General features: G+C 44.7%; 2 protein-coding genes across 2 annotated transcripts; both read right to left on the bottom strand.

Annotated features, from left to right (window-relative positions):
• Positions 1-1,379: 1,379 nt before the first annotated feature.
• BMI1 (BMI1 proto-oncogene, polycomb ring finger) lies at positions 1,380-12,182 on the bottom strand. Its single transcript, XM_075143929.1, has 10 exons — positions 11,657-12,182; positions 6,521-6,654; positions 6,023-6,119; positions 5,232-5,287; positions 5,058-5,108; positions 4,700-4,808; positions 4,564-4,609; positions 3,912-4,010; positions 3,401-3,481; positions 1,380-3,313 (listed from the first exon to the last, which is right to left on the bottom strand). Exons 2-10 carry the CDS (start codon positions 6,630-6,632, stop codon positions 2,984-2,986), a joined length of 981 nt encoding a protein of 326 aa, XP_075000030.1. The 5' UTR covers positions 6,633-6,654; positions 11,657-12,182; the 3' UTR covers positions 1,380-2,983.
• Positions 12,183-13,875: 1,693 nt separating this feature from the next.
• Positions 13,876-17,554, bottom strand: COMMD3 (COMM domain containing 3). The gene is made up of 8 exons (XM_075143930.1): positions 17,328-17,554; positions 16,291-16,402; positions 16,123-16,186; positions 15,985-16,019; positions 15,617-15,677; positions 15,475-15,531; positions 15,320-15,379; positions 13,876-14,254 (listed from the first exon to the last, which is right to left on the bottom strand). Exons 1-8 carry the CDS (start codon positions 17,458-17,460, stop codon positions 14,195-14,197), a joined length of 582 nt encoding a protein of 193 aa, XP_075000031.1. The 5' UTR covers positions 17,461-17,554; the 3' UTR covers positions 13,876-14,194.
• Between the last annotated feature and the right edge of the window lie 10,223 nt (positions 17,555-27,777).

Here is a 27,777-nt window from a genome sequence, read left to right as displayed (position 1 = left end):
CTCTACCTTTGGTCAGATTGCTTGTTGAACAAACTCAGGAAAAAAGCAGCAGACCTCGATCTATATGAATGCAACGTCGAATAATGAAAAGATTCTTCTTACATATACCAAGCTGAGATTTCTTTCCAAATAGGGAGGATTTACGCAAGGGGTAAGGAAACCCCTTCGCTATGTAACTGCAAAGAAAAATATTGTGAAACCGGGGAGGTTGACACAGCAGCTTCGCAAGCAGAACATCAAGATGCTATCTTTGATCATCCTCCCAATTGTGCTTAGCAATATATACGCATCGCAGTGCCATCTGCCTAGGGCCAATAGCAAAACAAAAGTTTCACATGGCAGCACAAACATCCTCGGCGGCTTCTGCAGCTCGGCAAGAGAGGCACTGAAAACGTTTGTTCTTTTTCAGACGAGAGATGTCAAATTGGGAGATGTCGAAAGTGTTGTTAGAGCTCAATAAACCTCGAAGGGAATTATCCAACTCCTGTTTCACCGCCTTATGCTTCACGGACACTTTACAAGACCGAGAATAGTTCCGTTTTGATGCTAAAAGTTGTCATTATCAGCTACTTCCAGTAAAAATAAGCGCAATTTGATCAGTGTGCTAACGTACAACCCCTCTGCTGCAGGTTCGGTGCTGGTCTTTGGATGAATTAATTCAACCAGTACAGTGTGATTAACTCATATAGTTGAGGGAATCGTGCCAAGATAGACACTCGGTCACATGGAGAGATATCTTTACATTAAAAGGTATTTAGTTGCACTGAGGCTTTAAAAAGTAATCCAGAGCAGCACAGGCGGAACCTGGCACTCCCCATCACAAAAATCTTCTTCTTCCCTTCCCAGCCAGTTTAACAGGGGCTAAGTTTGAACAGATAGGAGGTAAAACCTGTGCCCGGTTGGGATGTGAGAATACACCATTTGCTTATTTTCAAGAATAATTCGAGGTCAAATAAAGAACAGCAAATGTTTTCGAGGCTGGCAACCAAAACAAATCATGGCGATTTCTAGACATTTTTTGTTGTTGTTATTTTAGTACTATATTGTTCTGTTCACTAAAATCTTTTGTACACCCAGAAAGACTTCCAATGAGAACAAGATGTTTGTCCTTTAACACCACATTATCAACAGAGGTCATTTGCTATTTTTCAATGAATTAACCCTTTTATTTGTTTATTTCTTTGATCAGCTATAAATGAAAGTTATTCGTGTATATAAAACTGAAGTTTTTACTGTTGAAATTGAACTGTACATGTTTACTACAGGAAAAAATATCAACTCTTGTTTAACAAGACATTATACATCAATAAGCAATAACCTTGTGGAGGATTTGCAATCACCTGGTCTATAAAAACAAGCAGGACAAATAACAGCAATTTATATGCAAAAGTAATGATTTAATGACTATAAGCAAGACAAAGCAATAGAATTGTGCTTCTTTTGCAGACTGGAGACAATGAAATGTTTAACTACAATTTTCCCGTACAAACATGAAACAATATCCATATAGAATAAACACCCTCACAAATGTGTAACTGATGGGTGATGAACACACACGAAGTTCGACCAAAGCAAAGCACAAACTGAAAAGTGTTCTGGGCTGTTCATATTTTATGGTGGAAAAGTTCCTTCTACTGAAAAAAATAATACCCTTAGAAGCCTCTAATAAAATGCACCTATTTGCAGGCCATTAAAGAGGAGGCATTCTCCACAATTTATTGGAATTATTAAAGTACCTGTTAAATTTTAATGAAGTTAGTACTGTACCATATACATATATATTAAAACAAATTTAGATAAAATGCCTTCATCCAGCGACTTGCTGGTTCCTTAAAATTTATACCAAATAGTTTATGGCTTCTATAATGATTCCATGTGCTTTTAAAAACACAATCCCACCACACCAAATAATAAAAAGTAATCAAACAGGTCAAAAACTTCCATGTCCCTTAACTTTTTTTTTTCTTTTTTTTCTTCACTGCATCACTTCAACATTTGGTAAAGTAAAAATATATCACTGGAAAAAAAGACAAAGCCAGTAAAATGCTTTTAAGATTGCCAATTGCCTCCAGGTTATCAGAGACTTGAATGTGCTTTCCCAATACTGTAGCTCTCACACGCAAAGTGTTTCTTGCAGTATGAGCAAAGCTCAAACAGGCGGCATCTGCAAGGGTCGAACCAGTTTAGAAATTTAACAACCATATCATGAGTGCATGAAACACAATATTTTCTTTATAGTATTTATAAATATATCATACAATACTGTTTCCTGTTATGTCATATACCAATATGGCATTGTACAATAAGCATAATGCCATCTGATTCTTACAAAAGCGAATCATTTAAACAAGTCAGTAAATAAAACGGTAATACCCGCTTTTAGGCATACAGATTGTAAAACTGAAGTTTACTTTTCTTTTGATCGGTTCTGCGCAGCAACAGAGAAGTAAAAGATGCAACATAAGAATCAAAATGGCTAATACGCAAAAATTGTTATTCACAGTGACATGGCTACATATATGCATTATTCTATGCATATTCTTTCCGTTTTGTTGGATTTCAAGATGAAAAAGCACTTGCTTTCTACAGGTTCACAAAACAGCATAAGAACAATAACAATCGAAGAGAACGCAATGGAGGAGTTAGTCTGGATTAACAAACTACTTCCCAGGATTTGTATCGACTTCTGGAGACTCCCGAGTCCGGATGATGGGGATGGAAACAACGCCGCATCACTCAGAACAGGTGAGGGTGTAACTTTTGTTTGCTTCCCAGTCCTCTGAAAACAATTTACATTTCAATCTTGCGTTTCCATTAACGTCCATCCTGAATGTCACCTAGTCCGCCTTTTATAGCCAAGGTCAGTGTCACTACAAAAGAAAGCAATTTGGACGATAGTCACATGGATTAGCATCTATAAAGCTGTAATGGCATGGAGAGATCTATATAAAGGAGGGGCGGGGGCGGTAGCCTGGTTGGCGCGTCAACCAGATGAAGTGGCCGAGGAGCCATTTATCGACGTTTTCCGCGCTCTGTTGGTAAAGGAGGACTGGTGGTTACTGCTGGGGCTGCTGCTGGTGCCGTTCATGGTGCTGGAGATGTGGGGGAACTGGGGGTGAGGAGACTGGACCGGCGTGCTGGGGCTGGGCAAACAGGAGGAGGTGGAGGGGATGCCTCCTGCCGGGCTGCTCGCCTTGTCGCTCCCAGAGTCACTTTCCAGCTCCCCGCTATTATTCAAGCCTTCCCTCTGGTGACTGATCTTCATCCTCTTGCAAGTAGGTCGGACCCGGTATTTCAGGGGGAGAGGCCCGTTCTGCAAGGCAAAGGGGAGACCCTGATAAGCACCCTCCCCGGGCCACGACTCGCACCCCCCGGGAAGAGGCACGCTGGAGATACTCACCCGCCTCCAGGTATAGATGTAGGCAATATCCATTAGGGTGTAGTAGTCCTTCAGAGGCTCCTCTTCATACATCACATCGATCTGTTCAAGACACGAACCCTTGCATTAAGGCACATCCAGGCATTTATTTACCCCTAGCACATGACTGCTCCGAGGTGAAAGTAGCCCTGCTGCCATATGTATGTCAGAAAATTGAAAAAATGCTCTACCAAAACCAGCAGGGAATAGGGAATTTTCATATCTATTAGATACGTTTTAAATACATTAAGGAGCAATTTCTTGATACCTCGATATTTACAGCATTAAAAAATTACAGAGTGTCACCAAACTCTCCGGTTAGATATTTTAAAAATCGTGTTCATAATCCCATCAACATATTGCACACACCAGAAATATTTGGTAGTTAGCACTTGCTGGAACTGGCTGTAATGAGAATACAAGTGCTAACCAGCATTAGCAGGCTTAGATAGCAAGTCTGATTTAAAAAAAATCACTCTTTCCCCGTAGGTACCTGGAAAGTGTTAGGTATATCCATTTTACTCCGCAGGAACTTTCTTAGATGCATCACTGTCATTGCTGCTGGGCAGCGTAAGTATCTTTTGTCATTCACCTGATGGCATAGTAAAGAAAATCAGTCTACTGAGGACAAGCAATAACTCCCACCAAAGTTGTCTTCTAACATTGTATGTCGTTTAAAAAAAGAATGCACTTTATTAAATTATGGACTATAACATAACAATTTCTGCTGCCTTAGAAGGAACAACAGAAGTAAGTGGTAAATTACAGTTCCAGAGAAAGTAATAAAAAATACAACTAATTTTATACATAAAGATTTGTTATCTCATACTAAAACCCCTTTTTAGGATATACGTGCATTACATATTAATTTTTAAATTAATTAATAATTTATTAAAATATAAATTTATTGCAGAATTTGACAAAAAATCAGATTCTGCTTTAAAAGTAATACCACAGGTATTTTTTATTTTAAAAAGTTGCTTACATATACAGCTGTATGAAGATGTTTTACCTCTTCTGTACCTAGCGCCATAACAGGAGATGTGCTTCTTTTGTTCTAGATACACATACCTATGTATTTTTCTCAGCTACAACCTGCCTCAAAGATGCTTGCATGTGTTATGGAGTAAAGGAAAGTTATTTACCTCTTCCTTTGATTTTTCTTTCTCCTTATTTCCTTTTCGTTCCAGTCTGTGAGAAGAAATGAAACAATTACAACAAATAATAAATATAGCTGCTATCAGTCAGGTAAACATAAAATATTGCCATTCTGGAACTTGCCTATTCTGGTCAAAGAATTCAATGGATAAGCTTATTATCTCGTCGTCTGTTATAATTCTTTTGTCTTCATCAGCCACTTCTCCCCTGTCTTCATTAGAGCCATTGGCAGCTGCGCAGAAATTTCCACAATAATTTACATTTTGAAATTCAAATCAGGAAGAATGGCAATTCTCAGTAACAAGAAAAAAAATAGTAAGATTATGAATTAAAGCTACATAACTTTTAAAACAATAAACTTTTATTATGCTGAATTTACTTCTTAAAATTCTGTCGTACATAATTTGTAAGTTAAAAAGGAAACAGCAAAGCATCTAGGTCAATGCCACATTTATTAAAGTTGCGAACGAGAAGCTTTTACCATCAGCCGACGGATGAGCAGCATAAAAATCCCTTCTTCTTTTCATTTCATCTAGATGGAAAAGCAGACATTTTTCTTTTAGTATGTACTCTGTAACTCCTGGTACTGATATAGGATAGCAGCTCTGGTTTTGTTTTTCTGCTCTTTAAGAAAAAAACCGATTTAACTACTTACTTTTGAAAAGGCCTGGTACTAGCTTGTATACAATATCTTGGAGAGTTTTATCTGACCTGAAAAAAGAACAATCCCAAAATATAAAATTAAGCAGATGAAGCTATGTTTTAATCCAAGCGGCAGCTCCTCATTTATAATCTTTCACAACAATGAGGCATCTTCTACAAAGCGGGAGGCTAGTCATAAAAAGTTAACTTACAAGACCTTGTAATCAAACTAAGACTGCTCTAAATACCGCTATAAAACAAAACTCATCTGTGCTACCACATCTGAAAAATAATTCTCATGGACTGAAGGAAGGCCTTAAAAACTACATGTCCTCCCTAGAAAATAAAGAGAGCAAAAAGTAACGCTGACAAGAAAAATATTTCTGAAAGGAGAAGCATGCTTTAAAGGCTTTTGCCTCTTAGCTTGGAAAGTTTCAGCGAGAGTTTTCATGACTAGGAGCTATGGCTGGAGTAAAGCGCGTCTGGGAGAAATAGAAAGTGGAGGAAGAAACTGTCGGGATGGTACACGTGAGAATGGGAGAGAAGGAAGGGGCATTGCATCAGTGGCTGGCGTATGCAAAAAAAGACTAACAAAAACTTTCTGTCTCGCATCCAGAGAAATCTTCAATTTCAATCAATGACAAAACTCCAAAGAGAGAGCATGCACACAAGTTAGCTTGTAAACTGACAAGTCCTTTCAGATTTAAATCGCAGACGAAGAGATAACATCGACACGACTACTGCTGGTCTCCCCATATAAAGTAAAATAAGAGATGCAGGGTGCGCATTGCATCGTTCTCCTACCTTATATTCAAAAGCGGTCGAGTTTTGTGAACTTGGACATCACAGATAGGACAATACTTGCTGGTCTCCAAGTAACGCACGATACAGGTCTTACAGACTGTAAGTCAAACACGAAAGCCTTTTAGTGATGGTCGTAGGTGACGCTCAGATATGCATCGACAGAGGTGCGATTTTCTAAAGTATGCAAGCTAGAGCAAATCGTCCATTGTCAGCACCGCGCTGCTTAAACTAAACAAATACCCAAATAAGCTGCAATTACCATGAAAAGGAGACGCTTAGAGTACATATATTATTACTTTAACAAAGACCGTAGGGCCGTCGTCAGAAAAACTGCACCGCGGCCGGGCCACGTATTTCCCATCCCGTCGGGGCGGCGGACGGGCGGCGGTCCCGAGCACCTCGGGGGGTTTGGGCTTGGGGGGTGGGGGGGCGTTCCCGGGATGCCGGGAAAGGTGGGAAGCGGCGGGGGAACAACGCGGAGCGCCCGATCGTACTTACAGGAGTGGAGGCACTCTATGATGGTTGTTGCGTCAATGAAGTACCCGCCGCAGAGCACGCACATGAGATGGGGGTTTAGCTCGGTTATTTTGATTCTGGTTGTTCGGTGCATTTTGGCGTGGCGAGGGGCGGCTCTGAAAGACACACACAGAGGACCGATCAGCGGGGACGAGCGCGGCGGCGTGTCCCAGGTGCCGGGATCCGGCGCGTCCCCTTCCCCCGGGCAACCGCATCCCCCGGCGCAGGGGAAGATAAAGCGCGGAAGGCGGCGGCGCGGGGCCGGGCGGCGGGCGAGGGCCGGTCCCGAGGCCGGCGGGGCGGCCCCGCACCGCCCCGCACCGCCCCACGCCGGCCTGGGCGCAGCCCCGCGGAGGCGCGGTCCCGCCGCGGCACCCACCGCGCCGCTCCCCGGCGGGCACGGGCTCTCCCCGCGGCGCGGCGGGGCACCGGCCGGCTCGGGCTGCCCGGGCGGCTCGGCGGCGATGCAGCGGGGCGGAGGGGAGCTGCGGCGGGGGGACGGCCGGGCACCGGGCTGCCGGCGAGCAGCACAAAGGGGAACCAGCGCCTCCCGGTGCGGCTGCCCTGGCATTTCCGGAGAGCGGGGAGGGGCGGCGGGGGGAGGGACGGGGGGGGACACGCACCTCGGAGCGGGGCCGGGCACCGGGGCGGCAGGGCCGGCCCGCGAGGGGGGTCCGGGCGGCTGCCGCTGCTGCTCGGTGCCGATCCGGATCTGCTCCGCTCTCCGAGGGGGTTGCTATAGCAACTTACACTTACACTTGGCATCCTGCCACCGCTGGGAACACACGAGAGCCGGGCGGGGGGGCGGCCGGGGGGGGGGGCGGGCCGGGCCGAGCCGAGCCGGGCCAGGGGGTGGGACGCGGGGCCCGGGGGCTGGCGGAGGGGGTGGAGGAGCCGAGGAGCCCGCGGGGGTCTGGGAGCCCGGTTGCGAGGGGAGGGAGGGGGAGGGCGGGAGGAGGCAGGGGGGTGGCCCGGGCGGGGTCGGGGTGCCGCAGCCCGGAGGGTGCCGAGGCGCGGTGCGGGGCGGCCCGGGCGGCGGAGGCTGCCCCGGGCGCGGGGCTGAGCCGGGCTTTGGGGTCTCAGCCCGGCGGAGGCGAGCGCCAGAGGCTCCTCCCGAGCCTCGGCCATTTCGGATCCTCTCAGGGGCCTCTCTCCACGTCGACTCGGTGCGAGGAGCTGGTCTGAGATCGCTCCTCTCCCCCTCCGCTCCCTCCCTCTCTCCGCCGCGCCGCGCCGCGCTCCCGGGGACCGAGCCCCCCGCACCGCCGGCGGGGTGCCGAGCCCCGGCTCCCGCTCCGCGCCGCCGGCATCCCCTCTTCCCCCTTCTCCCCTTTCCTCCTTTCCCTCCTTCCTTCCTTTCTCCCCCCCCCAACTCTCTCTCTCTCTTTCCTTCCCCCCCTCTTTTGACTCTCGTTTGAAAAGCCTCCCGCGGACGAAGCGAGCGCGACGCAAAGTTTTGTAAGAGGTGGAAAGAGATTTGCAGCACCAGGGTAAGGTCTTTGGACGGGAGAAAACAAGACTCCGGATCCTTAAACAAACCCCCTTTTCAGCAATAAAGCACACCGGGGGGGGGTGGGGGGAAGCCCAAACCGACTTTAAACGGTACATTAGTGACAACATGCGAAGGACCATGTGACCAGATCATTCCTAAAGCTAAATCAACACCTTGTCAACACAATGCAGCGACAAGAGTGAAAAACAAATGTCATTTTCACAGTCTGAAACCCATCAACCCCCATCGGATGCACTGGCACCAACGTTAGATGCACACATACTATTTAAAATGAGAGGGAATGAGAGGTAAAGGGGAAAGTACACCGGGGGAAAAAACCCTGTCAGCCACGTCAATTGCAGAGCAAATTATTTTTTGTTAACCAGATCCTGAAAAATGTAACGTAACAACGTTGCTCCAATGCAAGCTATTCACTTCCCCATGTCCGTGCTCCCAGCACACCAGCTCCTACCCTTGGTCCCCACTCTTCCCGAGGCAGAGCTTGCGAGCCATCTCTCATTGCAGCACCGTGCGAGCTGGAGAAATCTCAAGACGCGAGGTTCTCCCCAGCCACTCGCAAACTTCGATGTTAGGCAGCGAAAAAAAAAAAAAAAGACAACACACCAAGCTTTCTAAAAGCTTTGAATTTCGGCCAAACTGCCCAGGACAGGGGTACGATATTCCTCAAGAAGTGTGCACAGCGCCAACGAGCGACCCTAGCCAGGAAACTTCTCTTGCTGCTGCAGGAGAACCCTCGAGTGAGCAGCAGATAAAACTCCCCAGCATCAGACCACACAGAAAAGCAAAGTGCAAGAAGCACCAAGCCAGACCAGGTCCCCAAAGCTGTTCCTAGCCCCGTGCGGGAAAGCAAGACCCCCGCTGCATTGTACTGCGGTTTAAATGTCGCTTCCAGGGTCCCTGACCCTCTGCTTCTTACTTTTAAACTGATACCGAGGGCTTGCTTTTCCCAGAAAAGGCAGAGCCCGGCTTCTGCGCTCCCCTCTGAAGAGTCCAGCGCCCTGACGCCGGCGACTCTGAGGTCCCTTTGGGTACTCGAACATGGACAGGCTGCCTTCACGGTTCTGTGTTTTATTTGTTCAAGTCACTACCTTATAATTCATAAGTATCTGAATCAAAAAACCCAGCAGTGACCGAGGTCACGCAAGTCGGCTGACCGAGAATTCCTTCCCAGCCCCGACAGACTGGGACAAACCTTTCAAGACATTAACGCGTTTATTTCACGCAGGCGTAGCCCCTTCCTAAATGGAGGGGGATTAAATTCAACCGTGAAACCTGTTTTGTCGAAGCCACCCCTAAAGGCGGATTATTTATTGCCCAAAGTTAGCACATTTTCAAGGTGCTATGAGCTATCTTTGAAATCAGTGATTTTCTCCAGCGAGCTGAACCAGATGCCTAACTTCTCCCCAAAAGCCACCCGTACAGCACACGCACACGCGTGTCTGTGCCGGCGAGTATGTAACACGAACGCAGCACATTTTACTACAGCAGCCTGAGCTTAATATTTTGGTACGAGAGAAATCCTTTCAGATTTTTTTCGGCTCGTGCTGATAGCACGGAGAATACCAACACTTCACACAGTCAATACAAACAGCCTCTTAACCAGGACAATATATATTTACACCTTGACGCACGGAACAACTAAACGTAAAATATACGGAGATAATACTCGCACCGCCAGCCAACTGATTATTTAGAGGCCTTAAACGGGTTATGTCAAAATGAAGAAAAACAGAAGTGCATTCTCCTGCTAAGAATCCGCTACATTCTTAAAAATCTATAAAGGCAATAAGGTATCAAACCTTGCTCGACAGGTCTCTAACAGAAAATACATACACAAAAAATAGAAGCATCGCTCGGGTAGGTTTGTGTACTTTGCACCCATCTCTTCTCGGAAAACTCTCTCATCAGGAATAAAGAAGCCGTCATTCTACATCTTCACCTATTATCAGTCAGAGCCACTCTTACTATCGAGCCTGTTATTACTCTTTCGCTTAAGAATGGCCACATATGTTTTAAAGGAGGGACGGTTCTTTCAGAGAAGGCACACGGAGCTCAAATATCTTTGCCCAGCTCGCTGCAGCGAGGAAAGACCTGAATATTGGTAACATAGTGCAAAAGGACCCCAATCCCTTAAATCGCCTCCCTGGAACTCGGCGAAGGACACTATCCGTCTACTTAAAAAATACACTAAAATGTTAATTTTGTGCTATCTAAGCGATTAGGTAGGTCAGCCCTCCGTGTCTCTGGCAAACTGCAACGCAAGTCTCTCTCTCTGTTTCCAGGACGCACTGCACAGAGTCACTCAAAGTTGCTTTTCTGGGCTGTATTTCCAGAATCTCCCTGGTCTTTGGGACAGTCCCATAAAATTAGTTGCTCTGACCACTACGGACTACGCAAAAAAAAATCCTTTTAATGCCAAGCTTGCAAATGGGCACACACGCCCAGGTTTTCCTCAACTTTTCTGGAGAGTGGAGGAGGGAATCAAAGTTTCTAGAGGTTGGAAAGTGACTATCTCACTTCTACAGAAATGCGATTTTTCTCCTTATTTTTACCTGATTATTTGCAAATATTTACAGTAAACACAGAGAAACATCCCGCGTTATATACTGCCAAGGCCATGCAATTACAAAAACATACACCAGCAACTTTCCAGCGCTGCCCATCAGCAGCACGAGGAGCCCACTCGTGACATCTTTAAGGTCTGACAAAGGATTTCACGTAAATTTACCCTTCCCGGGCTCAGGAGAAAAAAAATTACCAATCAGAGAAAAGAAATTCAAAACCCCCCCTGCGTCCCACAGACACATCAGCTTTGCTCCAAAGGCTCCAGCAAACCGCACGCCCCAGCTCCCCAAGATCACCGCCAAACTGCTATCCTCACCCCCCAAAAAAGTTATTTCTCGGTGCTGGTCACCCCTTTCCTCTCCCAGCAGGCACAAACCCCCAAACTTCAGCATTTAGGGCAGAAATGTAAGAGGAGGCATTGGAAACAACTGGGAACCGCCATCTTACAACCCATCCAATTTCACACAAGTACTTGTCCAACTTAAGTTAATAACATTTTCTGCTGGGTGCCCCGACGCCTAACAACCCCTCCAGGAGGATCGCTACCCCCCGCTGGCTCTATCTCTATAAAATGGGTGCGTTATCTGACATTTTAACCTCCCCCAGACACATTTCTTTCGGGGAGGACTGAAATCACTTGACCCAGGCAGCTCCAGATTTCACGAACGTCCCTGTTTAATCAAAATCTGCCTTTAAACAAAGGGCGCTCAGGCCGGGCTGGCAGCAGGGTCTGGAAATATAAATATTCTCCTCGGGGGCCATGTGCACAGAAAGGTTTTAGGGGGCGTCTGGAGAAAGAAAGGAACTAAAATTTGCAAATGTGGGTGCGTAACGCGAGCGAGTGCACAGGCTGCTGCTGCTGCTGCTGCGTGTCTATATGTGTGTGTGTGTGGCTGGAGCAGCCTGTCAGCGCTTTTCCCATACGGAGAGCTCGGGGGACACCTAGGCTCCCCTTTGCAGCCCCCAAACCGGCCGAAAACCGCCGCCGAGCCCCCTTCGCCCCCCGCCCTTGGTAAGGCGACACCTCGCTTCATACGTACCCGGAAAACGGAGCCGGTGGGTGATGATCGGAGCGGCCAAAAAAGACAATGAAAGTTAAAAGTCGTTCAGCAGAAAATGAATGTGAGCCAAGCGGCCATCTTGAAATGAACTGCAGACGCTGTCAATTGCAATAAGCTTATTGCCGCCGCCGCCGCTGCGCTCCGCGCATTTTAGTTACAAAACACCCGGGTCTCCTCCGCTCGTCCACCGGCCCTTCTCGCTCCCTCGCTCTCCCGCCGAGTTCGCCGCCCGGGCGGCTCAGGCGCTGGGAGCGCAAAGTCTCCCCGGTCCGGATGGGTCCTCTCTCCACCAGCCCATTGTCTCTCCCTCTGCCCCCCGCTCCGCCTCGCGGCCTCGCTCGCGTTCCTCTTTTTATTATTATTATTATTATTACGAGTATTATTGTTGTTGTTATTTCATAGTTGGTGGCGGGGACCCGGGGAGGGAAGGAGGGCGGGCGGGCGGGCGGGCGGGAGGAGGGCGGAGGAGGGAAGAATGCAACGCTGAAGGCACACACTGGAAACTGACACCGTCCCCAAAATGGCTCGGAGTTCGCCCGCCCCGCCAGCGTCACGTGGGGCGCCTCATTCCTTAAGGGCGGCCTGGGAATTAGCGGCGCTGCCGCCGGGGCCCGGCAGCCTCCCCGTGACCCAATCCCGCAACCCGGCCGCCTCCTCCCCCTCCGCCCCCGCCTCCCCCTCCCTCCCTCCCTCCCTCCCCTCCCCCGCCCGCCGCCCCCTCCCCTCCCCTCCCCTCCCTCCCCTCCCCCCGCCCTGCACGCGCTCCCCGCGCGCCGCCGATGCCTCCTTTTCCCCACCGCGCCGCCCGCCCGCCCCGACCCCCGGCCCCGCGCCCGCGGCCCCCGCCCGCCTCCCCCCGCCCGCGAGAGTCCGATGCCGCCTTCCCCGCGCTCCCTCCGCCCGCGCCGCCGCTCCCGTTCAGCCCCTCCGCTCCCCCTCCGCGCTGCCGCCCGGGCTCCGCGCCCCCGCCCGACCCCCCGCCGCCCCCCGTCCCAAGCACCGGCTCCCCCCCCGCCCGCCCGCCCCCGACCACCCCGCGAGGCGCGTCCCCCGCCCGGCGCTGCCCTCCCCATCCTGCCCGCGCCGCAGCCCCCCTGCCCGTACACCCGCCGGCCCCACACGCCGCCCGGCCCCCTCCGCTCGCAGCCCTCGCCTCCCTCCGCGCACTTGTTGCGCGCTCCCACCCGCGGCCCCCGGCACCCGCGGCCGCCCCGCGCGCCCCGTCCCGCCACGGAGCGGGTCCTCCGCGGGGGAGCACGCCGCGGCCTCGCGCTCCCGCCGCCTCGTGCCCGCTGCCCTCCGCCCGCAGGCGGCGGCGGGACGCGCCCCTCGCCCCGCCGGGGCTACGCGGGGCCGCCGGCGTCGGGGCCGCACGTCCCCTCGGGGGCCGCGCCGACGCTTTCCCGCCCAGAGCGGCGGCCCTCGGCCCCAGCCCGCCCCGGCCCCCCCCGAGCGGCGGCGGGAGCGGGTGTCGCGGACACCCGCGGAGTCCCCCGCCCCGCGGAGGGGACGGGGAAGCGCCGGGCGCCGCCGGCGGAGCGGGCGGGAGCGACGCGGGGAAACCCTCGCGGGCGCTCGCCGCCGCCGAGGACAAGACGCCGCCCGCAGCCCGGGCGCGGAGCAGCGGCGAGGGAAGAGCCCGGCGCCGCGCCGGGCGCAGCGGCGAGGGAAGAGCCCGGCGCCGCGCCGGGCGCTGCAGCGGGGCGGTGAGGGCCCGTCCGCCGCCGCGCTTCCTCCGCGGGGCCGCTCTCCCCCGCCGGCAGGTGCGGGCGGGCTCCGCTGCGCGGCCGGCGAGGAGCGGCTCCGCGGCGGCCACCGGCGCCGGGGCGGCCCCGGGCGAGCGGGAGAGGAGCGCCGCGGCCCCGCCAGCCCCGCTGCCGGGCGCGGAGCGGCACCGCGAGGGGGGAGACGCCGTCGAGCCGGAGCCGACACCGGCTCCTCTCAGCCCCGCGGGGTCGGGGCGTTCCGTGAGGCGCCTCGGCTCCACGAAATTAAATTAAAGTCCTTCTTTCCTCCCGCGCCGGGGACCAAGCCTCACTCTTACCGCCGATGTAAGGTCAGTTGGAGTGAAATAACAAAGCGCGGTGGGCAATTTAGCAAACGCGCCGCAGCAGCGGCACGGGAGGAAGGGATTTTCACCTCACGGCGCTGACCTAACGTTACTTTCAGGTACAGCTAATTCACCCACAGAAATTGCAGAACGGGAGCGAATAAACTTTATTAGATTCCAGAGAAAAATAATCAGTGACAATTCTGAAAAAACACAAAATAAAATAGAAGGAATGCTTTGAAGACACGATGGTTAAGCAAATATTTAACAAGAGTTAATTTTAAAAAATATGACACGAGCAAGGAATACCAAGAGCCGTCATAAAAAACACTTATTTCACTTAATTCGCATCCAAGGACTTAAAAAAAAAAAAAAGTTTGCATCAAGGGATGAAAGACATTTGTCATTTAGAAGACATTCTTAGGAATGAGAGCACTTCAGCTCAGCAGGCTGACACCTTCCTTCAATCACATCTGACTCGCTCTTTCTAGACTTTTTGCAGCATCTTTTAGTTTTCCAACTAAATCCTACAAGATGAAATACTGTCTTAGAATAAACATATTTTTTAAAAGGTCAGCTAGTAGAACATAATATTTTTTTATACAGAGAATCAAGGGAAACCAGCACCTTATACCACAAAGAAATGTTGCAACTGATGAACAATGCCAGCATGTAATTAAACAGCTCCCTATTTTACAATGTAGTAAGAAAAAAGTAGGAACTGAAGGAAAACACCTTTTAACATACATAAGCTACTAAAATAGATCACTACTCCTAACACGTAGATTTTATCGGTATCGTTACAATGGCTAACGCTGACATTTGCTCTAGGCTTTGAAGTACTACATACATTTCTAAAATACTGAAAATACTTTGAGTGTAATTTTGTACTAGGACCATTCTCCAGGCAAAGCACGTCAGATTTAACCAAGTCAGCAAACCCATTCAAAACACTCATTATTAAATAAAGGACAACTTTTGAGACACACATTGAAAAAGGAGAGGTGTAAACCCGAAGTTTTAATATCTTGCTTTTCCTCTCCCCGCAACCCCTCTTGCCAGTCCTCCACAGTTTGGTCACTTCCAAGCATTACAATACCTCTATTGTTCAGTTACACATTTAAATCGCTAAACAAAGATCAACATTTGTTTCAGTACATTTCTTACATGTCATTAACACCACTGAAGAGCCTTCAGTTCGTTCTCTACTTTTAATCATGACACATTTAAACCATTGAACCAGCTTCTTTAATCATTTCTCTAAAGCACGGGAAATCAGAGTTTCAGAAAAATAATGCATTTCCTCCCATATATATAGATATCTATTACAGTTATGAAAACAGACCAAATATTTATGCATGTATGTAAAACTCCCTAAGCAACTAAAATCAGTTACTTTGCAACTTTATTTGAGAAGACAGGAAAACTACACTCGGATAATTTTTATAGGTGGTTCTCTCCTACCCTCCCAGTACTGGATTTTTTTTTTTAATAATAGTATATATGATCTCATTTTGATTGACAAGTTTTTAAAAACATTTACATCCACAACTGGAGCCAAGCATAGAAACAATGATGAAAGAAAGAAGTACCTGTAATTGCTCCATCGTGCAACTAAAACTAACATCTGGGTGTGATCCTGAATCACTGTTCTGAAGAAAAAAAGCAAACAACAATGCCCGTTTTATTAAAAAAAAAAAATCGTGAAATTGCATTTTTTCCTCTGAGGGTGCTGGGAGTACGGTACCTCTACATTTAAGGTCACCAGGTAGGAAGGCTGGTAAGTTTTATGAAGTTGATTGCTCTGAATTAAAAACAAAGAGCATAGAAAAAAGTCAGGTCTCAGCACTGAAACAGACTAAAGAAACACCTTGATGTGTTAAAATTACCTTGATCTGATATTCCAAGCGCCAAGACACATCAGTTATATGGAGAGGAGATCTGCCTATGCTGAAAAACACAACAGTTAAAAGTTCCCCGCGCTAAAAGAAAATCTAATTTTCTAAAGCTGTCCATCAATAAAGAACCTCTTCATGATCCTTGTAATGCTTCTTGAAAAGTTCAAAAAGTTTATTAAGAGTGGAATTTGAAAGGAGGAAGAAAAGTTTCTAAAGTTTGTTAAAAATGTACAATTTTTTTTTTTTAATGGAACAATATTTCTTACTTTAATCACCTAAAATATGCATAGGTGTTTTCCAGGACAGTTTCAAAGTAGCTGCAATTGAAACTATATATCTGTGCTGACTGATTGACCTACCTTCCCAATAGGATTTCCAATGCATCCTTGTTTTTCTGGAGAGAAAAAGAAAAAAAAGAAAAAAAAACAACATTTGCTAGGTTCAATAAATTCCTATGAGAGAAAGAAAACATAAATATGTAAAATTGGTTTAAAAACCTGATATTCGGTGCAAAATTGTTCTATTCTCTCTTTATCTAGTTTACAGTCCTCTAGACATGTGCTACAGGGAAAAAGAATGTATTAGTTTTCTGTTAACATTAACTCAGCAGTACAGTTTAAAGTAACAACTGCCAGAAAAATGGGGTAGCTTCGAAGTATTAGTACCTTATAGCAGATATGTCGGCTTTCTGCTTTCCTGCCTCCAGAATACACGTTGCAGCCGCAGCATGGCAATGTTTTAATACCGTAGGGTCAATATCTTTCAGGTCTGGATCGTCTAAAATAAATGAATTACTGATGACATGCTTATTTGCCAAATCCCAGCACACGGTACCAAGAGCTGCTTCTCGCCCTTCGAAGGGTATCTCTTCCACAAAAATTGCAAATGAAACGCATTTGATGTTTTAGAGCGAAAGGACGGAGGAGGTAGGCAAGGTGCGAAGAGGAGGAGAGGGGCTGAAGCACTGCCTGCTGCAAGCCGTACCAGGCGGGGCTGCCCGGCGATGCACGCCCCGCCGCCCCTCCAGCTCCTTCCCATTAAAAAAAGGAGGGGGAAAGGAAAAAAAAAAAAAAGAAAAGGAAAACCTCAATTTCCTCTCCAAGCCCCGTCCGCGCTCCTCAGAAGCCCGTCGCCAAAGGCGAGGAGCGGAGCCCGAGCCACCGGCCGGGCGGGGACCGGGGCTGCCCGCACCCCGGCCGGCGCCGGTGGCTCGCTCCGTGCGCGGAGGCGGCGGCGGAGTCATTAATACCGCAGAATTAATTGCACGGCCGTACACCCTCACGCCGGGGTTGCCGTAGGAAGCATCCGCGCGCGAAAAAAACACGGTCGTAGCGAAGCGGCCGGGGAAAACCGCCTCCTTGCCCTGCCACGCGGACACGAGCGTGCGGGGGACCCCGTCACGCGCCGTCCCCCCCTCTATTTTCGAGGGGTTTAAGGTTTAATGAAGCAGGCGCGCATTAGCGATGACACCCCGCGCAGCGGCACCCTGGAGCCGTCCACGGGCGACGCTCCGGGTGGGAGCCGCCCCGTGTGCGTGTGTGGGGTGCGCGCCGACCGATGCAGCGCAGACACGCGTGTATATACGCGGACACGCGCGTGGCGACGCTGGAGGAATGAGCACGCCTCCCGCTTGCGCGCTCCGCGGAGCAGCGCGGCCCGCACCGCCCCCACACCGCCTTCTCCCCACGCCACGCCGCCTTACCCAACCCGGCGTGGGGCTGATCGAAGAGGCTGCGGAAAGCGGCGCGGAGGAGAGCGGCGTACGGACGGCGGGGGAAGCGGCGGGGGTCGCCCAGCAGCCGCCACCCGCCCTGCGCGTACGCCGACAGCTCCATTGTGGGCGCCGTGACCTTCGACACGCGCCCACGTGACGCGCGCGCAGCTGATCGCCGCGACGAGGCGGAGCCGCCGCCGTGGGGCGGGGGGGGGGGGCGGGAGGAGGCGCCGCCCGCCCAGTGCTCCGCGGCCGCGGAGCCCTCGGCGGGCGGCGCCTCCTCCCGTCCCCCCCCTCCCCGCCCACGCGTGTCTTGTGCGCGGGTGGCGGAATGCATCCCCCCCCCCCAGTCCTTCGGGAATTTGGATGCGGCGCCTGGCTCAGCAAGGGTTTATTGGGGCGTATTTGGCTCGTCAGTGCTTTTATTTCTTAGTAAATCTTAGAAGTGCTTGTATCTCATTAAATCCCCGAAGCACTTGTATCTCAATACATCTTTAAAGTGCATATATTGGTGTGAAGCTTTAAAGTCCACAAATTGAAGCTATACATTTCTGCAGACTGCTGTCTGCTAACTTAAAACATCAGGAATAGAGTCTTATCCCTTTCCCGGTAGGTTATTTTGCTTCTGAAATGTCTACCTTAGATATGTGTATCACAAGGTATTTTTCAACCCCTGTAGTTATAGATCTGCGTAACAAATCACATTTTTTTTGCCTATGGTTATGGCCAGATGAAATGCGAGCTTAGAATCAAAATAATTTTGTAACTAAGATTACTGTAGCATTTTGGTAAAGGCTTTGCACATTTTGACAGGCATAAAATAGTGACAGACAATAAAGCCTTCACTGGTGATTTAGTAAAGATGTACAAATGCTATCTAAAAACATCTCCATGTTGAGCTAATAAATTCGTAATGTGAGGCATTAAGCTGTTGTGTTAACATTTTATTTTTTACATATTGAAACATTACCATAATCCCCAAAAATTGTAAAGTTAATATTTTACAAGTAAACAATGAAATGGTGTGTGTTTATATCTCAGCTAAGGACCAAATTAGGACTGAACTAATAAAACGTAGGTAAAGGCCTTACTAGGTCACAGGAATTATGGTGTATACAACCTTTGGAGTTGAAGTACGCAAAATGTTTTAGATATCACCTTTTTCTTTGCGCATGGCTATTCTGAATGCAGAAGAACATTACTGTGTAATCTGGTCTTTTTTGTTGAACAAACACTTCTGCTGAACATTTCTTAAAGGGAAATTCAATGTTGAAAGCTGCTCAGCCTAAAAAAAATGAGTAAAAGCTAAAGGCCTCTGCCAGATTCATTATTTTAAAATAACATCTATATAATATCAGAAAGATAGTCCTTTTTTCACGCTACAGATACGTAACAGACAACACAAAGTGCAAAACCAACTGACCTCGCAAATTATTGCCAAATATGTAAAATAATAGAAAAACAGAGCAGAACATTTTTACCTCTAAATTTTTTAATGTTACTTGTCTTAGATAGTGTTGCTAATAAGAGCAGGTCAGATAGCAGTACATATAAAGTAGAATATTCCAGAGTAACTTCATTTAAAATAGTGAGTATAGTCTGCTCTTTTGATCATCTGCCGACCCGTGCTGCCATCCATTTGCCAGTTGACGGTGCTGTCAGGGGACTAGACTTCTTACTAGGAAAGAGCTTTGAACAAACAGATTTCATTTCATCTGAACTATTCATGGTAACTGACTGGTAGCTGATTTAATCAAAAAGCTGTTAGGAATTTTGTACCTGTATCCATAGCTCTCACTAAGTACAATCAGTCAACTCAGAGCTCCGTCCAGCTTTGGAGACCAGTTCAAGTTTTGCTGCCGTAAGAACGGTAAGATTAGACTGTCACATCTCACCGAATCACATTTTATGTTTATTTGAATCACACTACATTTGACATCATGACTGGACTTCTTTTTCCTTCTTTACTTTTTGTGATACTAATATAGTTCTTTTATGCAAACCCAGCTGCCCACGTGGCAGCGTGTGTGTCTCCTTCAGTGCGGATGCAGAGCACGGGCGATCGGGTGATTCTGCCTTCTCAGTTTCCTGGCACCGTGGGTTGTCTGGTCACTGTGTTGCAAAAACATGCGTTTGTATACCTAGGTCTTGATTATGCCCCAGTTGAGGTCAAAAGGAAAATCATACTGGCTGCAGGATCAGGCCTGTAATTCTAACAACTGTGTGTGTACAATATTAGGCCTCATGATGCTGTGAAGAATGAACACTTAAGAGTTTTGGTGTGTGATCTGAAGTAATATCACTGGCCTGATACTTTGGCATAAAAATTAATACCACTAAATTTATGAACTCTGAGCTTCAGAGCTCTGGCTGACGGAAGTCCTGGTAATTTTCATTTTGCCAGTAACAAGAAAGGCATGGCAGCAGACAGGTGGGTTGGCAAAATAAGGCTTTCTCTATCTTTCGGTACGGTTGTCAAATATAGGCTTGATACCTAAGAAAAGACAGCATAAAATGGAGGAGAAGAAAAACCATAAAATGGAGGAGAGGGCAAAGCTCAGCTGTAGAATTACAAAGAGACCAAAGCTATAAAAAAGGATAGTCTCCCCCAAAAGTTAGAAATGTACACATATGGCATGATTGCATGCTACAGAAATTTATTCTTCAACATCCCCTCATCGTTTATAGGATATTGAAATCTAGAAATTACAATCTAGCTTTAAAGGCAAAACAACTGCTAAAGATTCCTTGCAAGATTATGTAGTACATATAAGTTTAACTAGTTTTCATCACAAAATTTATGTTTTCAATTCCCCTGCACAACCTCTCAGCCTGACTTTTTTTCTTTCTCTCTTTTTCCCTCCGAAAAGGTCATGAGATGGATTCAGACTGTCAGATTGCTATCAGATTTTACTACTTGTGCATACTGTATGCATATTTTAAAACCCTGTTCATTACAATTTCCAAGAGGAAGCTAATCTTTATATTGAATAAAGGAATGATGAAGGAAATTAATTAATACTTGAATATTAATTAATCGGGGAAATAAACTACCTCAGTCCATGCAGGCTAGTATTTTTTACAGCTTGTGCTTTGTTAGTCAAAACAAAACAATGCAACTGTTCAAAATGAAGGGGAGTCACTTAGTGTGTCCAGAGGACTAATTCATAAAATTTAAGAGCTGGCATGAGTATTTCTGAGAAGTCTCAGATTGGCATTTTTTCTTCTGTGTATTGCTCTTCACAGAGTTAAAAGATAGTAATTTAAGATTTTATTCTAGTGTCGATTTTCTGCAAAATTATTACTGACTTCAAGAATTTTATCCACACATTAATGGAATACCCCTAGAACCTTTCTTTTAAGTCAGTATCAAGTCTTCTTTGTTATCAAATATATTTCACTGAATAAAATGTTTGAAGCAGATTAGAACAGTAAAGAATAAGTAACTATTTTCTACAAAATTTATTTCTTGCTGGATTCATATCTGAAGAAAAAAAACTTGATACTCCAGTATCAGTCACTGACATGATCATAGCATCAAAGAAAAGGAGTCTGCATACCCCGAAAGGCTCAGGAAAATTTCTGTCATGTCACAGGCACAGAAGTGGAATATAGTAAATAAAATGCTGCCTTGAACAAAGCCATAATGTTGATTATTTATTCAGTACAATTCTTGTAGACAGTCCTCATATCTGGTGAAATTGCAGTACTTATCACATATTTTAAAAAATATTTTATACTTCCAGAATTTTTTGGTATGTATTAATTTCAGTAAATGCATTGTTTGGCTACAAACAAGGATTATTCAATAAAACATACTTTGTTTGCTCACAAATAGTTCTCATTAACAGTTCAGGAAATTAGTTTTTTAGTTAACCATGTGAAAGCACTTGGTTTATTTCAGTAAGGCAAAACCTATAGTAGCTGAATACATTTTTGATTAGGTATTTAATATTTTTTAATTGAAAGTTTAACCTGAAAAACATTTTTGCTACTAGTTGGTATTTTTGGAATTAAGTGACATTAATTTATTAAAAAAGAAGAACTTATCTATTTACCTATTGATTAGCTTTATCCTGACTTGTTTTTATCTTCTGTTTGTCAAAACTTTAAATCTTCTGATTTTCCCCTCATACATGAAAAGAGCCACATATTCCCAGGATGTAAAAAAAAAATTAAAAAAACCTTAGATCTTTCACATTTAAATGATACACTTTCAAGTTATTAATATTTCAGTCTTTGTGTAAGTACTCGGGAATAGAGGCAACCAGAGAAGTAACACTTGTTTAAAACATCATCGCTTCTCTGATTTCTAACAATTCGGGAAAATCTTATATTATAAAAGTTCCATTTTCCCCTTATTTTACTAAAAGATATATCAGATCAAAACTCTAAAAAAATTATTTGGCTTTATATTTTATTATTTCTTGTCAAATAAAAAAAAATCACAGGGAGAATTTGTACACTTTATGTCTAAGAGCACACAAAAAACTGAGTAATAAAAGGATGTAGGGATTTAGGCATGTGAGCAAGCATCACTGTGATGTGCTAGATAGTACGTCCTTCAGGACAGCAGCTTTGTCTTTTTGTGTGCTTTAACATATTTTAAAGTCCTTCTAATTACGTGAAATTCCTGTATTTACTGAATTTTCGGTCATTCTCTTTGCTCACAGAGAAATAAAGCTATGTAATTCATAATGTGTTTGCTCTTTCTTAAGATAAAACTCTAGTATCTTTGACTAAATTCATGGGGATTTATATATGAGGCCTACATAAAAGATGCTGCCTTTAATGTCAGATGGAGAAATACAAAGATTCCTGCTGCTTTAGTGGAACTACTACTGTAATTCCATGTCTAGTCCTGTGTCACAGATGAACATAGTTTGTCATACTCACAAAAATGCTAGGAAATGCTTTTTAGTGATTATATTTGTATTGTCTCTTTGTAAGCAACATTTATTGGTAGTAGATTTTAAATGGAAATTTTTGCTACTTTTCAAATGACCTGACATCATTTACAGATTCTTCAAAGTTGTGCCTACTGTTCATGCTGCTCAGACAGCACTCAGACGTCACACATAGCACCCAAAGTCCTTTACATTTAGCCTTGTTTTTTTAGATTTATTGAGAAATGTCTAATCTGTATGTGCTTTTGAACAGTAAACCAAATACATTTGAAATTTTTCAATGTTTTAAGTAAGCCTTTTTACATGTTTATACACTCGATGGTAAGATTGTAGCCGTGCTGTTGGAAGCCTGTAAGGAGGATATTATGCTCTATTGTCAAGAAGCATTCACAGTCTGTCACATTAGTGCTAGAGATGTGTATAGAAGAGTAATTATTATAAGCTGACATCCAGCAAATGTAAGTAAAAATAGATAAACCTCAAAGGAAAATTAGGCTGTATGTTTTAGGGACTATTTGTCTCCAGATGTTTAATGTCAGGACACTAAAATGTTATTTAGCATAGCACCTAATTGGTAAAATAATTTTGTATTTATATAACAAACAGAAATGTGATTTGCTTAGCTCTGCACTTAGCTTCTTATCAAGGTAGATAAATACAAAAATACAAACAATGGGTTATCAGTAATCCAGTATTTAAAGACATGCATGGTATAACCAGTAATTAAAGAGATGCATGGTATAATATTTTCAATTCTATTTGTACAGTTCAGCAGTACCAAGCAGCAAAAGTATTTAAATCTACTAACATAATGTGCAGTTTTCATAAAACAAAAAAAAGATATGGAACAGATATTACAGCAAGAAGGAGCACTATGTGGCATTTTTTGCTAGAATTAATCCTCCTGTTTCATGTTTGATTCTGGTCATAAAACAAGGCTTGCATGCCAAAATGATAGATGCCTTAAAAGGAGCTTTGATAAATAAAATCCTGCAGACTTTGGCATTCACAGTTCCCTTTTGGCAATAGTGAGAAATGGCTGAGTAATAGTTAGGAAACGGACTTATTTAAGACCGTTTATTGCATCTAAAAATATTAGGGCTAGATCTGCAGCCAGTGTAAATCAGCATATCTGCCTTCAAATTACTTATATTGCTTTGTGTCAGCAGAGAATCTGGCCCATATCCATTATCTAGAGGGAATATCAACTACTACAAAGCATACTTATCTAACCAAAAGCAAACGTAGTGTGCGTAGCTCATTGATGTTTCTTGTAACACTTATGTTAACCTTTATAATGTGATAAAAATCTGGCACAGTTACGTATGGTTGCAAATGATCTTGCTTTGATAATATCAACAATTATAAATTAGCATTTATCGCTTTTAATACTGCTTCAAATTACATTGATAAAAGCTTAACTTGATATTGATGAGAGGACTAGTAATTTAGGACCTTGCTGTTACTTACTCTAATTAACTTTACTGGGAGCAGAACTGGGAGCAGAATTAGGCCTCTCGTCTGAAACAGATCTGCCTGTCAAAGAAGTATGGAGTATTTTTTTTTAATATAGTGTGTTTTTTGTGTTCTCTTTTGGTGAACATATTTCATATCTAGTGACAACCACATTTGACAGAGCCACTAAGTTTAGACCCCTGGCTTTTACATATAAACAAGCATGTTATTCAACCCAGTAAAATCACCGCGAGTGAAGTTCAGATGCAGGCATCTGCAGAGTGCGAGTTAAAAGTTTTAGTTTAAAAGACTGCGCTGTGAGTCTCAGAATAACATAACAAACCATGGCTCATTCTTCATTTGTTTGGCTCAATTAATGAAAGAGGAATTTTACTAATTATCAGAATTTTGAGCAGTAAACACTGGGTCTAAGTAGTATCTCAATTAGTGGTTATAATGCTGCAACCATTAGACCTGTTCAGCAACCATTCCAGCAATAACTTACAAGCAAATCACAGCATTGAAATACACGGGATTTTACATGTGCTGAATCATCTGCATCATTTATATCACATGAAGTTTATTTCAGATTGTAGAAATAGTTTTGATATTAAAAATACAGTTGTGGTTTCTGCCCATTTTTAAATGGCAAATGACATTATGGTCAATGTAAGAAAACAAAGGGGAAGTCTTTGATGACCCTAAATTTATTATATTGGCAACACCACTGAAAACTACAAGTATCCATGTACCGTCTGTTTCATGCAAGATTTATTTGTTGTGAGAGAAAACCCTGATGGTTGGTTAGTGAATTAGGTCAATAAGCAGTAGGATAGTGATAGGGGAAATTCTATTGCTCTTGGGGATTTAGGCTTCCTAGCACGACATTTAAATCAATAGGAATCATCAGCTACCCTAATCTGCCCGTACCAAATAGCACTGGGCCTGAGGTGATGGAGAAAAATTGGAAGATTGAGAAATCGCTTTTTTCACCCTCAGATAATTAATGAAATGTGTTGTGCAGATGCTTATAAAAATATTTTATCTACTTTTACTGTATGTGCAATTTTATTAAAAATATCATGTATTTCTAAAGGTAGCACTAATTATGATCATCATCACTTCTTATCGGTGCACTCATAGAACTCTTCAACTATTTTTGCAAATTCATCAGTAACCTGTCAAAATGTATACAAGAAAGAGGCACAAGGCAAGAAATTCCCATTACAGTATAAACACAATGTTAAGATCCTGGCTTGCAACTGCTGGTATTAGTTAACATAATACAATGTTGATATAGTAAAAATGATAACAGAAAGACAGAGTTAAAATTACAAAGCTATGTACAACCAATATGAAGAAGTGTAAGAAGCCTGTATTTCATAGGTAAAGGGAACACTTTTTCTTCAGTAATAATTCAAATTGCTGATGATACAAACCCAGAACTAAACAAGTGCATAAATGAAATGTGAGGATAAATCTACTTTGTTTTCACATCCTATATTTTCATTGACTACACAGGAATTTGAGGTGAATGTATACTGCCATAGCAGCACTTAGAAAGCTGGAAAACAATGTTCTTCTAAAAGAAAATTTATTTCTTGATCTATTAGTAGCAGTCAAATATAATTTAGTTTTGATCAATTTGCTATGTTAAATCGTGAATAATACTTGTTATATAGGCAATAACAATTTTAGACAATATATTATAAATAGTGCGTCACTGAAAAAAACTCTTACCTCCTCTTGCCTTATGCTTAATAGAAGACATAAGTGAACTCATTCTTTGTTTAAACAGTTATATTTATTAAAAGGATCTTTTCAGACAAAAGACTTTATCTCAGACCACCATTCAAAATAAGCATCAGATGCTTCAACTCCACTGTATGCTCACATAGGAACATGTTAACCTTAGAAAGCTACGTAAGCTTGTAACAGACATTCACTGACAGCGTCATTCTGGTTTTGTCAGCCAGGAAGCCTGCTTGCAGCACCTCGATGGGATGTGTACTTGTTCATTCAAATGTTGTTGCCATTATACCATTTCTACAGCAATAAAGTTCCATTGAGGCCAATTAGGAACTATTGGAGTGGAGAGTGAGCAACAAATTTTAAAATTTGATCCATCATTTCTTGGCTGTCAAACACCGTGCCCATCTGTTCACATGGCAAACAGCCCACTTGCAAGTTAGCTGGACCTTTCCCCTAAGAAATGAGTGACAGGCAAGAACAGTTAGTTAGTCTGTGTAACAATGCGAACAATTTTCTTTCTGCAGGAAGTGTGGTCAGATATCTAAGAGAGCTGGACAGCATTTGCCATTTTATTTTTGACATGTACATTGTTAGAAAGGTTGAGTGAAGGAGGAGAGAAAATCAGGGGCTTACTGGTGCTGGTTGCTGCCAAAAAGACAGGTTGTATTGGAACAGGTGCTTTGAAAATCTGTGAAAGCCAGCTGAAAGGTGTCAAAATGTGCATAACATGAACCAACAGTTCACAGATATTTTGTGAGAATTTGGTCTTGTAACAGGAAAGTTTAGAAGGGACCCTCGGCAGAAAGTATCTGCCTTAGGAACAGCCAGCCAGCTTAACAGGCATACCTTGTCTGCTCAGTCACAGCCTGCATGATGCTCTCATGCAGGAGAGAAGACAAAGGAAAAAAAAGGCTTGCTCTTGTTACATTTATATCCTTCATTATCTTGGAATCGTCAAATCAGGAAAAAAGATATAATAATCTGTTTCTAAAATACCTTAAGCTGATCATCTAGCCTAAAAATAAAAGTAGATCAATTGAAATTCCATAAGCTGTGTTTTGGTGAGTGATTAACTGCAAAGTGTGTGCAGGTAGAAGAAAGAAGAATGCATGATCCTTTTTATAGTACCGGTCAAACTAATGCCTGTGAGCCACACTTGTCCCTTGACCTTGTTAAATGTGGTCCACGTGTTGGAGGGAGTACAAGCAACTTTTCCGACACATTCCCTTCCCACATGTTTTTCCTGCAGTGTGCTACTGTAGATAGTTCTAAAACACATGGGAGTACAAGTGGCTTCCCCATGTGTATTTAAAACCTAACAGAGCTACAGCAGTCAAAAACACATGGGGATAGAAAATGAGCATCAGGAAAAAAAATGCTTTTCCACTATTTGTGCTCATGTTCTTCATGTGCTCAGGAACACATGGGAGAGCAACAGCAAGACAAAAAAGACAAGGGAGAGCAAGAGAAGAAAGGAAGAGGAAGAAAGAAGCAGACAGAAGCAAAAAAAAGGAACAAAGCAAGATGGCATTGAAAAAAAAAAAGGAGGAAAGACAAGTGAGAAAGGAGAAGGCATTGCAAGGAAAGGACAGGAATTGACAGGAAAAAATCGTAGAGAAAATAATTTCACTGCTTGAAAGGATAAAACCGAATAAGCCTGCCTGTGCTTTTCATTTCAGCTTTATAGTTTGTGTGCATGTTTAGTTTTAACAAATGTAGGAAGAGGTATGTTCTGCATATTCCCCGATGTCATCCCTCCTTTCGTTTTGTCTCCAGATACTGCATCTTTGTTTCTGCTTCTGCTTTCTGTCTCATTCCATCTCCTACTTCCCCCTGCCCTTTTTCTCTTCTCTGCCTCTCACAAGCAATGAATGAGATGTAGCATATCATTGTATTAGCAGGGCCATTTTTTTTCCCAAATTTACCTTAAAAATGGAATGCCATTGCGTATGTTGTTATTCTTTCAGACCTTTTTTTTCTGAGAAGACTTAGCTGAGACAGCCTGAAGTCATCAACATAAACCTAAATGAGCATATGGGTGAAATGTGACTTTTGCTCCATGCTAGTCATGGGATATGGTCATAGTCTTGATTTCAAGGAGCTTTACAAGAAGTCAGTGCTGAGAAAGTTTTCATTGTAGTTGATGAAGTCCAAGAGGAACAAATAAACAATCTCCCATCTTCCACTCTCACACTCGTGAACACATGTCTGCATCCACAGCTTCTCCTCTGGACTTCCCTAGGCGCACTGCTTTCTGTGTGCACCACTTACCCTGTAAGCTGTCATTGAGAAAGACGGTTTTTTATGTTGCACAGCAAATCTGA

Source organism: Calonectris borealis, chromosome 2, assembly GCF_964195595.1.
Source record: "Calonectris borealis chromosome 2, bCalBor7.hap1.2, whole genome shotgun sequence".
Taxonomy (NCBI): domain Eukaryota; kingdom Metazoa; phylum Chordata; class Aves; order Procellariiformes; family Procellariidae; genus Calonectris; species Calonectris borealis.
This window is presented reverse-complemented; position numbering and strand designations above follow the sequence as displayed.

What these genes read in the sequence shown, in the direction of transcription:
- BMI1 (XM_075143929.1), bottom strand. Translation starts at nt 6,632, where the DNA reads ATGCACCGAACAACCAGAATCAAAATAACCGAGCTAAACCCCCATCTC. An exon ending in CGACCGCTTTTGAATATAAG is followed by an intron (nt 5,288 to 6,022) that starts GTAGGAGAACGA and finishes TTCTTTTTTCAG; the next exon opens with GTCAGATAAAACTCTCCAAG. An exon ending in TGCTCATCCGTCGGCTGATG is followed by an intron (nt 4,809 to 5,057) that starts GTAAAAGCTTCT and finishes ATTTCTGCGCAG; the next exon opens with CTGCCAATGGCTCTAATGAA.
- COMMD3 (XM_075143930.1), bottom strand. Translation starts at nt 17,460, where the DNA reads ATGGAGCTGTCGGCGTACGCGCAGGGCGGGTGGCGGCTGCTGGGCGAC. An exon ending in TCAGCCCCACGCCGGGTTGG is followed by an intron (nt 16,403 to 17,327) that starts GTAAGGCGGCGT and finishes CATTTATTTTAG; the next exon opens with ACGATCCAGACCTGAAAGAT. An exon ending in GCTTGGAATATCAGATCAAG is followed by an intron (nt 15,532 to 15,616) that starts GTAATTTTAACA and finishes TTTTTAATTCAG; the next exon opens with AGCAATCAACTTCATAAAAC.